A 13,154-nucleotide genomic window follows, 5' to 3' on the forward strand; every position below is an offset into this window, starting at 1 on the left:
CCTAGAACCTTTCCTTGCTCTTCCTCCATCTTTTATCTAGGACTAGACCTTTATCTGGAGAGGCTCTGAAATTTAAACTGAAGTGAGAAGGAATGATTGTTGCCCAGGGCTGCTGGGTTTAAGGACCAGTTCCCTAGCCTTTGTGTTAAGAAAAATGGTTGTTTTCACTCATTTGATAAACATTTATTGTTCATGATCTCATGTGGAAATATTAATGCCTGATGCAGCTTGAGAACAGCTAGTTGAAAGCCTGAGTTGACTAAGGGACATAAGGGGTCATGATTGCCAGGAATTTGAAAAATGGCAGGAGATTGCAGTCAAAAGGAATTCTGAACCAGGAGCTTTTCTCTACCAAAGCAAAAATTTACAGAAACAATGATAGTATTGACTAAATATAACATCTCCAGGGCTTGGGATTTTCACTGTCTCCTGGCAGTAGTAATGAAAATGTCAGAGAAAAAAGTGCCCCACCAGGCATTGTATTCGGGGTCAGACCCAAGGCTAAGAGTTAAAACAGCATTAAGGGGGAGCCCCAATAATTGCCTGGCCCAGAAAGAAAAACTTAAGTATACCAAACTCAGGACAGTGGATAATTAGGTTCCAATGTAGCTTTATTAAGAACAGAACAGCGAAAGGGCCTAGGTAATAGATTTGAGTGTCTACTGCATGGAACACTTGGGGCTAAGTTTTGCATCACTGATGTCACTTAATTCTCTGGGCAACCGAATGCAGTATAGGTGGTGTCATCCCTGCTTCAGTTAGGACCTAATTAGCTTGCCAAGCCCTATGTTTTCTTCCTTTAACTGGAAAGATAGCCTGTCCTGTAAATTCACTTTTGTTGATGGCTAAAATTTATTATGTGGGCCAGTTTGGCTCTAGGAAAAACCACATTATTTCTGTGAATGAGGCCATCTCATTGTAATCCCCAAGGAATGCGATCTTCCACTTTTCATACTTGAGATTAGAACCATTTGAGTGAAGGTCTAGGGGAAGGAGATGGCCTTTCCCTGTGAGAAGCAAAATTTCAAAATTTTAAGCAATGTCTCACTAAGCTGTATTGCCATAGTGATACTTAACAAATCTGATTTAGCCACTATGTGCCCAGCTGAGCCCATGCCCTGTGCTACACTGTTAGAGATCCAGACAAGTATCAGACCTGATTGGGGATCCCTGGGTGGCTCAGCAGTTTAGCGCCTGCCTTCAGCCCAAGGCGTGATCCTGGAGTCCCGGGATCAAGACCCACATCAGGCTCCCTGCATGAAGCCTGCTTCTCCCTCTGTCTGTGTTTCTGCCTCTCTCTGTGTGTGTGTCTCTCATGAATAAATAAATAAGATCTTAAAAAAAAAAAAGAATCAGACCTGATCCTTGCCCTCTAGGAACACAACCTAGTAGAGGGACAGGAAATGCACATAAATAAATAAAGTGGAAGGCACAGATGCTATAACCAAGGCATAATATGCTATGGAGATATGGGCAGGAGAGGTGAATTACAAGAGAGACTCTCTGGGAAAGCTTGGATGAAGTTGTATTTAAGCCTTGCCTAGTTACTTACTGGTAAACTTGGGAAGGAAGGGGATTTGAAACAGAGGATCCCCTTTAGCAAAGGCATGAGGTAGGAGTAGGAGAGTACAAAGAATATTTGGGGAACTTAAAGAATGATTTCATGGGGTAGTGGGCAGAGATTAAGTTATCTAAAAGTCACCTTAAATTCATTGCATGTGAAAAATGCCTGTATTATAAAATATAGTGACCGTATTTTCTATAGTTTTCAAGCCTAGTCCTGATTTTAAATGTTGTTTCCTATCACTCCCCTCATGTTCATAATTAGTACTGTATGTTGAGCAACCTATTTTGGGCCTGGCACTGTTCTAGGTGTTTTGTCCATTTAATGTTCACAGCCAACCCTACAAGTTAGGACTTAATCCCATTTTACAGATGAAGAGACAGAGACTAGAATAGAACTGGCCCAACATCCTACAGCCAGTAAGTGGTGGAGGCCCAAGATTAGTGGCAAAGCCAGCGTTATTTCCAGTGTACCCAGTGCCACACAGGTACCTTGGCACTAAGTACAATCACACTGATCATACGTTTAACTTAAAATAATTCTATATTTGCTTTTAAAAGAAAAAAAACCCACTTACTGAACATTGTCATATATGTTATACATTTGATATCTCGGTTGTGCCAAAACTATATATTATAGTACTTCACAGACCATACAAAGAATTTCAGAATAATTTTATTACACAAGATTTTTCTCTTATATAGTAACTTTAGAACCTAGTACCCAAGTGAAATGAAACTCTCTTGTAGTAAAATTACATGTCCTAGTGTTTTTCTTAAGAATATGGTCACCATCAGTGGAAAGAGGCTTGGGTGTTGGCCTTACCTCCTCCCTCTGGAGTTACTATGGTACCTTATAGCTATGAAAAGTTTCCTGGGGAGACTTCTCAAAAAGGCCTCTTTTGGGCAGCCCAGGTGGCTCAGTGGTTTAGTGCTGCCTTCAGCCCAGGGCCTGATCCTGGAGACTCGGGATTGAGTCCCTCGTCAGGCTCCCTACATGGAGCCTGCTTCTCCCTTGGCCTGTGTCTCTCTGCCTTTCTGTCTCTCTGTGTGTCTCTCATGAATAAATAAAATCTTTAAAAAAAAAAAAAAAAAAAGGCCTCTTTTGCTTCAACTTTTCTGAATACCCTCCTTCTCCATCAACCTCCCTTCCTTTCCATGAGATACCACCAGTAGGTTAGAAGCTATATCCTTTTACAGTTACAGTTAAGCAGCTGCCTTGTCCACTCAAACGTTCCTTGACAGAAACCTTTTAGGCAGTATCTCACATAAGTTCCACGTATAAGATTTCTCTCTCTCTCTCTGGTACTCTTTCTAAAGGTGCTTATTCTTCCCCAAATGTTTCATTATGCTCCTAGCACTATTACTTGGTTCCTTTCTTTTTCTAGAAACCAGAGACCCAGGTCAGTGTAATTGTAACATTACAGATTTAAGGATATCCTGATGCCATATTGTGAGAAGGTGATTTTATTCGAGAAAGATGATGGCATTTATTTTCTTGGTAGGATGAGGATGATACCCTTATTCCTTTGCTTAGGCCTCTGCAAACTACCTGTTACCTAGTGGTGGGTAAGTTTGGAAGGTTTATCAGTTAATATAACTATTGCATGTAACACACCACCCCCAAAACTTAGTGGCTAAAAACAACCCCATTTATTATTTCTCAAGTTTCTGGGTTGACTGGGTATTTCTGCCAATGGGGCTGGCTTGGCTGGACTCACTCATGTATCTGATCCACTGGCCAATCAGCGAGGAAAACTCAGATTTCTCCACATGTTTCTCACATCCTGCCAACAGCTAGCCTGGTCATGCTCTTATAGTAGGCATAGGTTCAAGAGCAAGCAAGCCCAGCCATGCAAAGAAGCAAGTAGAAATGCATATATACTTTTCAAGCTTATGCTGACAGCAAACTTGCTAACATCTCATTGGCCAAAGAAAGTGACATAACAAACCCCAGTTGCAGAGAGCGTTCTACAAAGTTGCAGAATAGTCCTGGAAGCAGTGACATTGGTGGTATAATGGTGAGCATAGCTGCCTTCCAAAGTTGCAGAATATAGGAAAGCCACTAATTGGGGTCATTAAATGAAATCAGTCTCCCAATCAGTACCCCTCAATGTGACATAAAAATCTATAGACTTATACTTCTATGTCATTTGTCCTACAAGAAAAAAAAGTCCAAATAATAATTACTGTGTATTGGGCCTATACTTTGAGCATGCACAGGGCTAGGCACTTTCACTGTTTATGCACTGAGTCTCACATCAACTCTGCAAAGTAGGTAGGAAATAAGAGCTCAGAAAGTCAAATAACTTGCTCAAGGTCACCCAGCTAATGTATGCTCAGACAGCCATTAGAATGCGGGTCAGGGTGACTTCCAAAAGCTCAGGTTCTTTTTCACCATACCTCACCACCTCTCAGAAGCACCAAGGTCTGCTTTACCTTCTCTCCAACTCTGTTTTCTACTGAATTAATGCTTTCTGATTAGCTCTACAAACCCCTTCTCCAAAATGCTGCTGCACATCCATTCTTAATGGAATTGTGCAGCTTTCAGGAAACCCATATGTTCTCCCAAACTCAACATTAACTGAAAGGGTCTCTCCTACCCCCAGGGTCTGTGGACTATACAGACAGCCCAAGAATTGTGGCCTCTCCCAGACATACCAGAGAAGGAAGAGGATCATTCTTTAACCTTCAAGATTTGGAGATATCCTGGCATTTGAGCATGAGCTTTGCAGTCAACCAGGGTTCATATCCTAATTTAGCCACTCACTAGCTCTGTAACCTTGGGCAATGTACTTCTTGAAATGTTTCTTCATCTTAAAAAATAAAATAAGAATAACACCTAGTTTGCAGAGCTATTACAAGGACTAAAATTATGTATAGAAAGTGCCTAACCCAGTGCCTGGCACATAATAAGTGAAGTTATTAGTGTTGTTATTATCATTTCTAAGCAGAGCCTTTCCCTTCCTGGGAAACCCTGTTTCTGTCTGTTGGACAGGTTCCCCCCACCTCCACCCAGTCTGTGCAGACTTGCTGCCTGCTATGTCATCGGGAACGCAAAGGCTGGGAAGAAGGCCCTTCCCAAAATGGACTGGTGTTGCAGGGTGAGAAGCTGCCCCCTGACTTCATGCCAAAGCTTGTCAAGAATCTCCTAGGCGAGATGCCTCTATGGGTCTGCCAGAGTTGCCGAAAGAGCATGGAGGAAGATGAAAGGCAGACAGGTCCAGAGCATGCAGTGGCGGTAGGTAACAGCTGAGAAGGGGGTCGCTGAATGCAGAAGGGCTGCCTGCCCAGAGACATCAGGCTCTTGAGCTGTTCCTTCCCTGTTCTCTCTGGCGGCTCTCCTCCGGCAGCCCCTGCACCCAGACCCTGAAGGGCTTGGGCTGTATCCACACAGCAAGTAGCGGCTTGGGTTCACAGTCAGGGCAAGAACAGAAAGGCTTCAGGTAGCCCCCCCTTGCCCCTGAGGAGAGCCTGTGCAGTGTGAGGGCCTGTTTGCAGGTACTGCTGCTGGAGATTCTGCCTGTTTTCTACATCACCATGCTGCCTTCAGCTCTGTGGCAGCTTGAAAGCCAACCAGTGTGATGCAGAGGGCAAAGGTTGGTTTGAAGGTCTATTGTGGGCCTCAAGTTAGGCCTCCAAGATGCCCAAGAGCCATCTAAGTGGCATCTCCTGAATTACAACAGTCAGACTTTGTTTCTCATTCCCCTCTAGTCCCCCTCTTATACCCCAGGATTGTGTCAGCTTCAAGACTCTTGACCCTTCCTTTCCTTGGCAGCTCTCAGGACTCCCCAAAGGCCCATAGTTTACGGGCAGTCTGTATCTCTACCAGAGTCACTCTCACCAGTATCCACACACTTCACTTTACTGGGAGCATCACTGCTCCTCCCAGCAAAGGCCTGGTTCATGTCTGCCCTTGCACCTGGAGTTGTGGGAATTATACTTTGGCCATGGCACAGGGTCTGGAGGAGGAGGTGCTACTGAGTAAGTTAAGGCAGCAGAGGGTTGGCTCTGATGTTTGCTGTTTTACCATGAGCCTTTTCTTCCCCCCTCTCTCCAGATCTCCTTGTCACACACATCCTGCAAATCACAGTCTTGTGGGGGTGACTCTCATTCCTCTTCGTCCTCCTCTTCATCGTCCTCGTCCTCCTCCTCCTGCCATGGGAACTCAGGGGACTGGGATCCCAGCTCCTTCCTGTCAGCACATAAGCTCTCGGGCCTCTGGAACTCTCCGCACTCCAGTGGGGCTGTGCCGGGTAGCTCACTCGGGAGTCCTCCTACCATCCCTGGTGAGTTTCTGAGCTCGGGAGAGAGCCAGGCCATATAAATGCAGAGAGCCATGTTTCCCTAACCACCTCACTAGACAAATCAGGTCAGTTATTAAAATAAGTAAAAGGGGAGCTGTTCTGATGGAAGCGGGGGTAACCTAGTCCTTGGCTGTCTCCATGGCAGTCCTTTCCCCAGAACTCTGAAGTTGAAAAATATTGTCATTGGCTCTGATAGCTCCCTTCAGATGCAGGAGGGAACATGGTAAACACTGGCTGAACAGAAAGTGGAGTCTGGGAGTGTCCTTAGGGAGTTTGGACTTTAGCCACCTAACATCTGCAGGGAGGACTGCACAGAGGACCTAGCTGCTTTTGCCATCCTAAGCCTCCTGTTCTCCACCTAAAGGACAAATATAAAAACATTGTACTTCTATCCACAAGAAGTTGACGGTGCAGGCTGCCAGGATTATTAGCCAAGTTCACAGCTATGTAAGCCTTCTTTAGACCCTTGAGATAACCCTTAGAGACCCAACAAAAAAAGTCTTGGGTCTTTGAAGTATTGTGGACATATTCATTACTGTCTCTTTCTAAATTGAAGACCTGAAACTTCTGTAATGCCATATGTTAACTATGCTGGAATTAAAATAAGAATAATAACAAAATTGAGATCTGAGTTCTCCAAAAGGGTGCTGCTCCCAGTATTGTGAGAGTTGAGTAGAAGTTCATTTATTCTGATGCATAAGCCAGATAATCGTCAAAGCCTTTCCTACTTCTCTGAAATCTGGGTTACCTCAGAGTCTGGCATACTCTGGCAGCCTCAGTCCTCAAGGCCCAGAGGCAGAACTTTGCCCTGCTGCTCCACTGGCTTCTGTAGACCCTTTCCTGTACCTGAGGAATGCCTGCAAGCAATAAGTCCTAGAGAGACCCCAAGAGACAGAACACACAGCCCCTGTTTGTGCCACAACCAAGGTGATGTGGTCTTCCATAGGGTGGGCATTCCTGGTGCCTCCTCTCTCAGATCTGGCACCTTGAGTCTGTCCAGCCAAGTTGCTCCCTGCAGGGAAAACTCTCCAGCCTGAGGCACTGCTAGACTTTCCCAAAAGCTCACATGTGCTGAGAGGCTGTCCCCAGACAGGTTCCCTGTGGTTAGAGTAAGCAGGATGTTGTGGCAGTGAGCCCTTGGGCTTTCCTTCCCAGGGTCTTGGCTCTCACTCTGACCCCCTTCTTCCCCATCCATCCACAGGTGAGGTTTTCTCTATCTCGGAGCACCACCGGCACTCAGACCTCACTGCTCCACCTAACAGCCCCACCGGCCACCACCCGCAGCCAGCGTCACTGATCCCATCTCACCCCGGATCCTTTGGCTCACCACCCCACCCACACCTGCTGCCTGCTACCCCAGCAGCACCTTTCCCTGCCCAGGCTTCAGAATGCCCAGTTGCCGCTGCTGCCGCCCCCCACACCCCAGGGGCATGTCAGAACCCTCACCTGCCCTCCACCAGCATGCCGCTCCTGAAGATGCCTCCACCATTCTCAGGGTGCAGCCACCCCTGTAGTGGGCACTGCAGTGGGCACTGTGGTGGGCCTCTCCTCCCACCTCCCAGCTCTCAACAACTCCCTAGCACTCACAGGTAAGTGAGCTGTGTGAAGGGCTAACTCCCTGCTAACTTCAACTTTGAGTCCTAAGAAGCTTTACAAAGCATACCTTTGGGGTAGAAATTAAAAGGTAGATTCCTTGGGTACTGGGGTAGCTCAGTCGGGTGAGCGTCTGACTCTTGGTTTCAACTTGGGTCATGATCTCAGGGTTATGGGTTGGAGCCCCACATTAGGCTCCATGCTCAGTGCAGAGTCTGCTTGAGATTCTTTCTCCCTCTGCCCCTCCCCCACTCACACTCTTTCTAGGATAGATAAATAAATCTATTATAATAGATTTATTTAAATAAATAAATATTTTCTAAATAAAAAAGGTAGACTTTATGTCTTTTTTTGTTTTTTGTTTTTTGTTTTAAAGATTCTATTTATTCATTCATGACAGAGAGAGAGAGAGAGAGGCACGGTCCCCATAGGGAGCCCAGTGTGGGTCTCAGTCCCAGGACTCCAGTATCATGCCCTGGGCCGAAGGTGGGCGCTCAACCACTGAGCCATCCAGGCATCCTGACTCTATATCTTTTGTATAGTTTTTACAATCATAAAAGAAGTAGATGTTTATTGTTTTTTAAAAACTTGGAAAAAGGGATCCCTGGGTGGCGCAGCGGCGGGATCCCTGGGTGGCGCAGCGGTTTAGCGCCTGCCTTTGGCCCAGGGCGCGATCCTGGAGACCCGGGATCGAATCCCACATCAGGCTCCCGGTGCATGGAGCCTGCTTCTCCCTCTGCCTATGTCTCTGCCTCTCTCTCTCTCTCTGTCTCTCTGTGTGACTATCATAAATAAATAAAAATTTTAAAAAAAATTAAAAAAAAAAACTTGGAAAAATTCAGAGATGTCTAATGAAAAATTTCTTCACAACCTAAAGATAAACTTTTCTTTTTTTTAAGATTTATTTATTTTGAGAGAGAGCATGTCCACATGAGCAGCATGAGGGGCAGAGGGAGAAAGAGAATCCCCAGGCAAGCTCCCCAATATGTGCAGAGCATGAAGCAGGGCTCAATTTCATGACCTTGAGATCATGACCTGAGCCAAAATCAAGAGTCAGAGGTTTAGCCAACTGAGCCACCCAGGTGCCCCTAAAGATAAACTTCTAACACTGTGGTATATTTTCTTCCTGATGTCTCTGTATATAAAGTAGGTCCGTGTTTATACATTCTTGTATAGTTATTTTTTAACATTATAGATCACTTTCCCAGTTAAAATTTGTTTTTAAGGTTTTATTTATTTACTCATGAGAGGCAGAGACATCGGCAGAGAGAGAAGCAGGCTCCCTGTGGGGAGCCCAATGCAGAACTTGATCCCAGGACCCTGGGATCACCACCTGAGCCAAAGGCAGATGCTCAACCCCTGAGCCACCCAGACACTCCCATACCCTCCCCCTGCTGTTAAAATTCTTCAAAAAACTTTCAAGTGACCAAAAATGTTTTACATACCTCTAGTATAATTTATTTCATCATTCTCCTATCCCTGGACATTTGGGGATTTTTAGTTTTTGGCCATTAAGAACAAGGCTGTAGTAAACATCCTCACACCGAAATCTGATGTAAGTCCAGAATTATTGGCTTAAAGATTCCCTGAAGTAACTCTAAGTACTGAGAGAGTTTATATTAATGTATATATGGAAGATAACATTCTTTGGGGAATATAAATATGTGTATTTTTATATTATAAATCAAGTCTGTGTTTAATCTGCATTTATATTTTGTCATTCTAAAATCCCACCACTCCAGTACTAAGACTGTTAGCAGTTTTCCCTACAGGTCTTTCCCACACAATGGTGGTGGTGTCCATAAAGTTTCCAGTTTTTCATTGTCCTGTTTCACTCAGCATTCATTGTTTGGCTCCTGTGTGGTCTTCTGGGCCTCAGCCGAAGGCTGGAGAATATTCTGCATAGTGTAATTCACTCTTCTCCAGTTACTTATGATTGAAGTCATTCCAGTATTTTAACATTGTGTAAAAATTCTCTCTAAAGATGTTTTTGCCTAAAGCTTTTTCCCTTTGGGTTTTTCCTCCTTGGAATAGATCCCTCAGAATGAAAAACGTTCTCAGTTTAAGGAATGAGAGGATGTTTTTTGAGAAGGATTCTTAACACATTGAAAATTTGCTTTCCAAAGGGCTCTCCAAATTGATGTAACCACCAATACTAGAGTGTTAGTTTCTTCATATTCCCAGGAGCACTATTAAAATACTCAAGTATTTTAATTTTGCTAATGTGAGTGAAGAATGGTCAGTTTGGATTAAGCTGCTCTGAGTACCACTGATAATGGTTCATGCCCCTCCATTTCTGCTCCTTGCTCAACAGACTACCCTGGGAGCCAGACCTCCTCACTGCTCCTCATCCTGCCCTTTCTCCTGGCTCCCATTCCATGTCCCCAGCCCCCAAGCATTCCAGCTTCTGATAGTCAACCCAGGGCTCTTGCTCTCCTGGCTCCAGTTATGGTACTTTGTGGGCCTAGGTTTTTTCTTACCCTGGAAAAATAGTCTATATTACATGATATCCCCAGTGCTTCCTAAAGTCCAGAGGCAAAGCAGTACAATGGGAGAGCATGAGCTTTGCACACAGGCACAGGCTGAGTCCTAGCCACTCCTTGGGCAAAGCAGTTAAGCACTCTCTCCCTTAAGTTATTTCTGCTGCAGGATGGGAATAGAGAACAACATCTATTTTGCAGGACGTGGGAGACACTTAGAAATAATATGCTAACATACAGTATTACACCCAGCGCTCATCTCACCACATGCCCTCCTTAATACCTGTCACCCAGTGATGAGCACTGGGTGTTATACTACACGTTGGCAAGTTGAATTTAAATAAATAAATAAATAAAAGGGAAAAAAAGAAATAATATGCTAACCAGAGTACCAGGCCCAAACAGTAAAGTAACTCATAGAGTCTAGCCCACTAAGCACATTTACTTTCCTGACTTTAAGGCCCCATGGCTAAGGCAGCTCCACCCACTGGGGCAGACTCCGTCTAAGGACCTTAGAGGATGAAAGGAAATTGACCTTGTCGACCTCCTTCGGATGCTCCAGGAAAGCCATCAGCCCTCTAATCTGTTTTCAGACACCTACACTGAATACCTACTGTGTATACTGTTATGCTGCACATGCACACTGGGACCCAAAAATAGAAGTGGCATAGTCCTTGCCCTTAGGGAATGCACAGTCTGGTCTGAAAGACAGGTGGGCAAACAGACCATCACAGTAAAGTGTGGTATACAACAGGATAGAGAGATATACACACATACTATGTGACCCTCCTTCAGCGTCCAGGAGGGTTACTCAGTGGGTGTGGGCACGGGAGGCATGAGGTTCCTACCTTTCCAGAATAATGCCATTGAGCTGGGCCTTAGGGACAGTCAGGGTGTTTGCCCTGTTCTTGTGAGAGGCACTGATAGGGTTGACTGCCTTGGGCTTTGTGTGGGATGAGACAGGCAAAGGGTAGTCAGGACAGCAGTGGTGGGGATGCTTCCCCTAGGCTCCTGCTGCAGCTTGCTCCTGTCATGCCTTCCCTCACCTGTGGGCTTATCTTTCTCCCCCAACAGCAGGGATCCTGGGTGCAAAGGGCACAAGTTTACACACAGTGGCCTGGCCTGCCAGCTGCCCCAGCCCTGCGAGGCAGATGAGGGCCTGGGTGAGGAAGAGGACAGCAGCTCAGAGCGCAGCTCCTGCACCTCATCCTCCACTCATCAGAGAGATGGAAAGTTCTGTGACTGCTGCTACTGTGAGTTCTTCGGCCACAATGCGGTGAGTGAGCCTGCCCAGGCCAGAGGGCTGGGGGCCAGTCAAGGTGAACCAAGGAGCACTCCTCTCCCCAGAGGCCTCCCCCTTGCTCATGGGGTAATAACCACACTGGTACCCTCTGAGTCCTCGCAACCTGCGTCCACTAGCTTGATCCTTACAGCACATTTGTGAGGCAGGGATTTTTAAACACTTTGCTACCTTTGCTTTCTCATGGTTTCTCTTAAGATTGACTTTTTTTCTTAGGCAAAAGGAAAGGAAATGGCAGAGACAAAGCTGTGATTCTGATGAGCATGCATATATGTATAATCACAGAGAAGCGAACACTTGTGTGTGATGAAGGCAGAATGGAAGCAAAGGCTCTCAGTCCCCCAAGCGTGAGAGCTAGCAAGGGACAGGCCATGAGCACAGACGGCACCAGGCAGGAGGCTCAGGGCAGAGTACATGCTGTCTCCAGACAGAGGGCGAAGGCAGCTCAGAAGTCTCATAGGGTGAAGAGGAAAGGGCCGCTGACTAGGGTAGAGCAGTTGAGGACAGAACTGGTGAAAGTAATTACACTGTTAGTCACTTTTAAGCCAGGGGGTTTTATTCTCATTTTAGAGATGACAAAATCGAGGCACACAAGACTCAGTGACCTGCCCAAGGTCATACAGCTTGCAAGTGACAAAGCCCGGGCTCAAATCTGCTTTCCTGGCTCCCAAGTCAGTGTGCTCAGAATGCTGTTACGTACCTCCCACTCCGCCCACTGCTGCCTCAGCTCTGAGCCTGGCCAAGGCTGAAGCCACTTGGCCTTTGTGGCTATGGTAGAAAGAACAGTTGTCTCGCTTCTTGCCACACATTCGGTGCCAGCGGGTGGGAGTGCTCCGGGCTTCCCAGGCCCAGGGTGTAACGTCAGCACCTCCCCCTCCCCCAGCCACCCGCTGCCCCGACGAGTCGGAATTATACAGAGATCCGGGAGAAGCTCCGCTCGAGGCTGACCAGGCGGAAAGAGGAGCCGCCCATGAAGGGGGGCGCCCTGGGCGGGATCCCTGGGGAGCCCGCCGTGGACCACCGAGATGTGGATGAGCTGCTGGAATTCATCAACAGCACGGAGCCCAAAGTCCCCAACAGCGCCAGGGCCGCCAAGCGGGCCCGGCACAAGCTGAAAAAGAAGGTGGGTGTGGGGGGGGAGCCTAGCTCTACCGCCTCTCCTCCTTGAGGAATCCTTTGCCCCTACCCCCAGGACTTTTGGGGCATAGATGGTGCTGGCTGCCAGAAACCTTGGCACAGCTCACTGCTATGGGAAGGTCTGAATGAGTTTGGGAGGCGTCAGGGTCAGAGAGCCTGGGGCCAGGGATTGGAGGAGAGACGAGTCTTGGCCTCAGAAGTGCTTGCTGGATTCCTCAAAGCAAAGGACTTGCTTCGGTCAGTCAGTTGTGTATTCATTCAGGAAACACTTCTGCAAGTACCGGGAGCCAAAGCATGACACAGTTCTCACCCTGGAGAAGCTCAGTCCAGTGGAGAGACTGACATAAAACTGGACGAGCACATTAGCAGGTGTCAAGCCCTGGCATGAGGGAAGCCCCCCATCCTGCCAGGGAATGCTGGAAATGGCTTACCAAGAGGCTGACTTCAGAGTTGAGTTGTAGGGAGTGAGTTGTGAGTTAGGTTCATCTGGAGAGTTGTTCTGGCAGCAGGCATAGCACATGCACAGCAGTTTGGGGTAGCCAAAGCTCAAATAGAAGAGAGACAGGACAGCTAGTAGAGATGAGAAAGGGTCTCATAGGTCCAGCTGAATAGTTCTGACTTGATCCCATAGCTGAGGGGACGTCACTGCAGGGCTTTTATCAAAGGATTCACTTGGTCAAATCTGTATTCTACCATGACTATTTGGCAATATGGAAGGTAACTTGGAGGGTGACATTCTGGGAAGGAATATGGAGGCCCAGGGAAAGCTGATGG

At 46.6% G+C, this 13,154-nt stretch overlaps 1 protein-coding gene across 30 annotated transcripts in view; it reads left to right on the forward strand.

Moving 5' to 3' along the window:
- FAM193B (family with sequence similarity 193 member B) overlaps positions 1-13,154 on the forward strand; it is a 33,251-nt gene that overhangs the window by 10,510 nt on the left and 9,587 nt on the right. For 17 of the 30 annotated variants that reach the window (XR_012029696.1, XR_012029697.1, XR_012029694.1 and 14 more), the window contains 5 exons: positions 4,562-4,804; positions 5,624-5,852; positions 7,072-7,459; positions 11,018-11,219; positions 12,127-12,366. Coding sequence is in view for 22 of the 30 variants with exons in the window: in XM_072823931.1 (XP_072680032.1) it covers positions 4,562-4,804; positions 5,624-5,852; positions 7,072-7,459; positions 11,018-11,219; positions 12,127-12,366 (1,302 nt within the window). In the remaining 8 variants the exon portion in view is untranslated. Of the gene's footprint in view, positions 1-3,108; positions 3,133-4,561; positions 4,805-5,623; positions 5,853-7,071; positions 7,460-11,017; positions 11,220-12,126; positions 12,367-13,154 lie in introns of those variants that run through there. The other 13 variants (XM_072823945.1, XM_072823943.1, XM_072823934.1 and 10 more) reach the window with 8 other exon arrangements.

This window comes from Canis lupus, chromosome 4 (genome assembly GCF_048164855.1).
Source record: "Canis lupus baileyi chromosome 4, mCanLup2.hap1, whole genome shotgun sequence".
Lineage (NCBI taxonomy): Eukaryota > Metazoa > Chordata > Mammalia > Carnivora > Canidae > Canis > Canis lupus.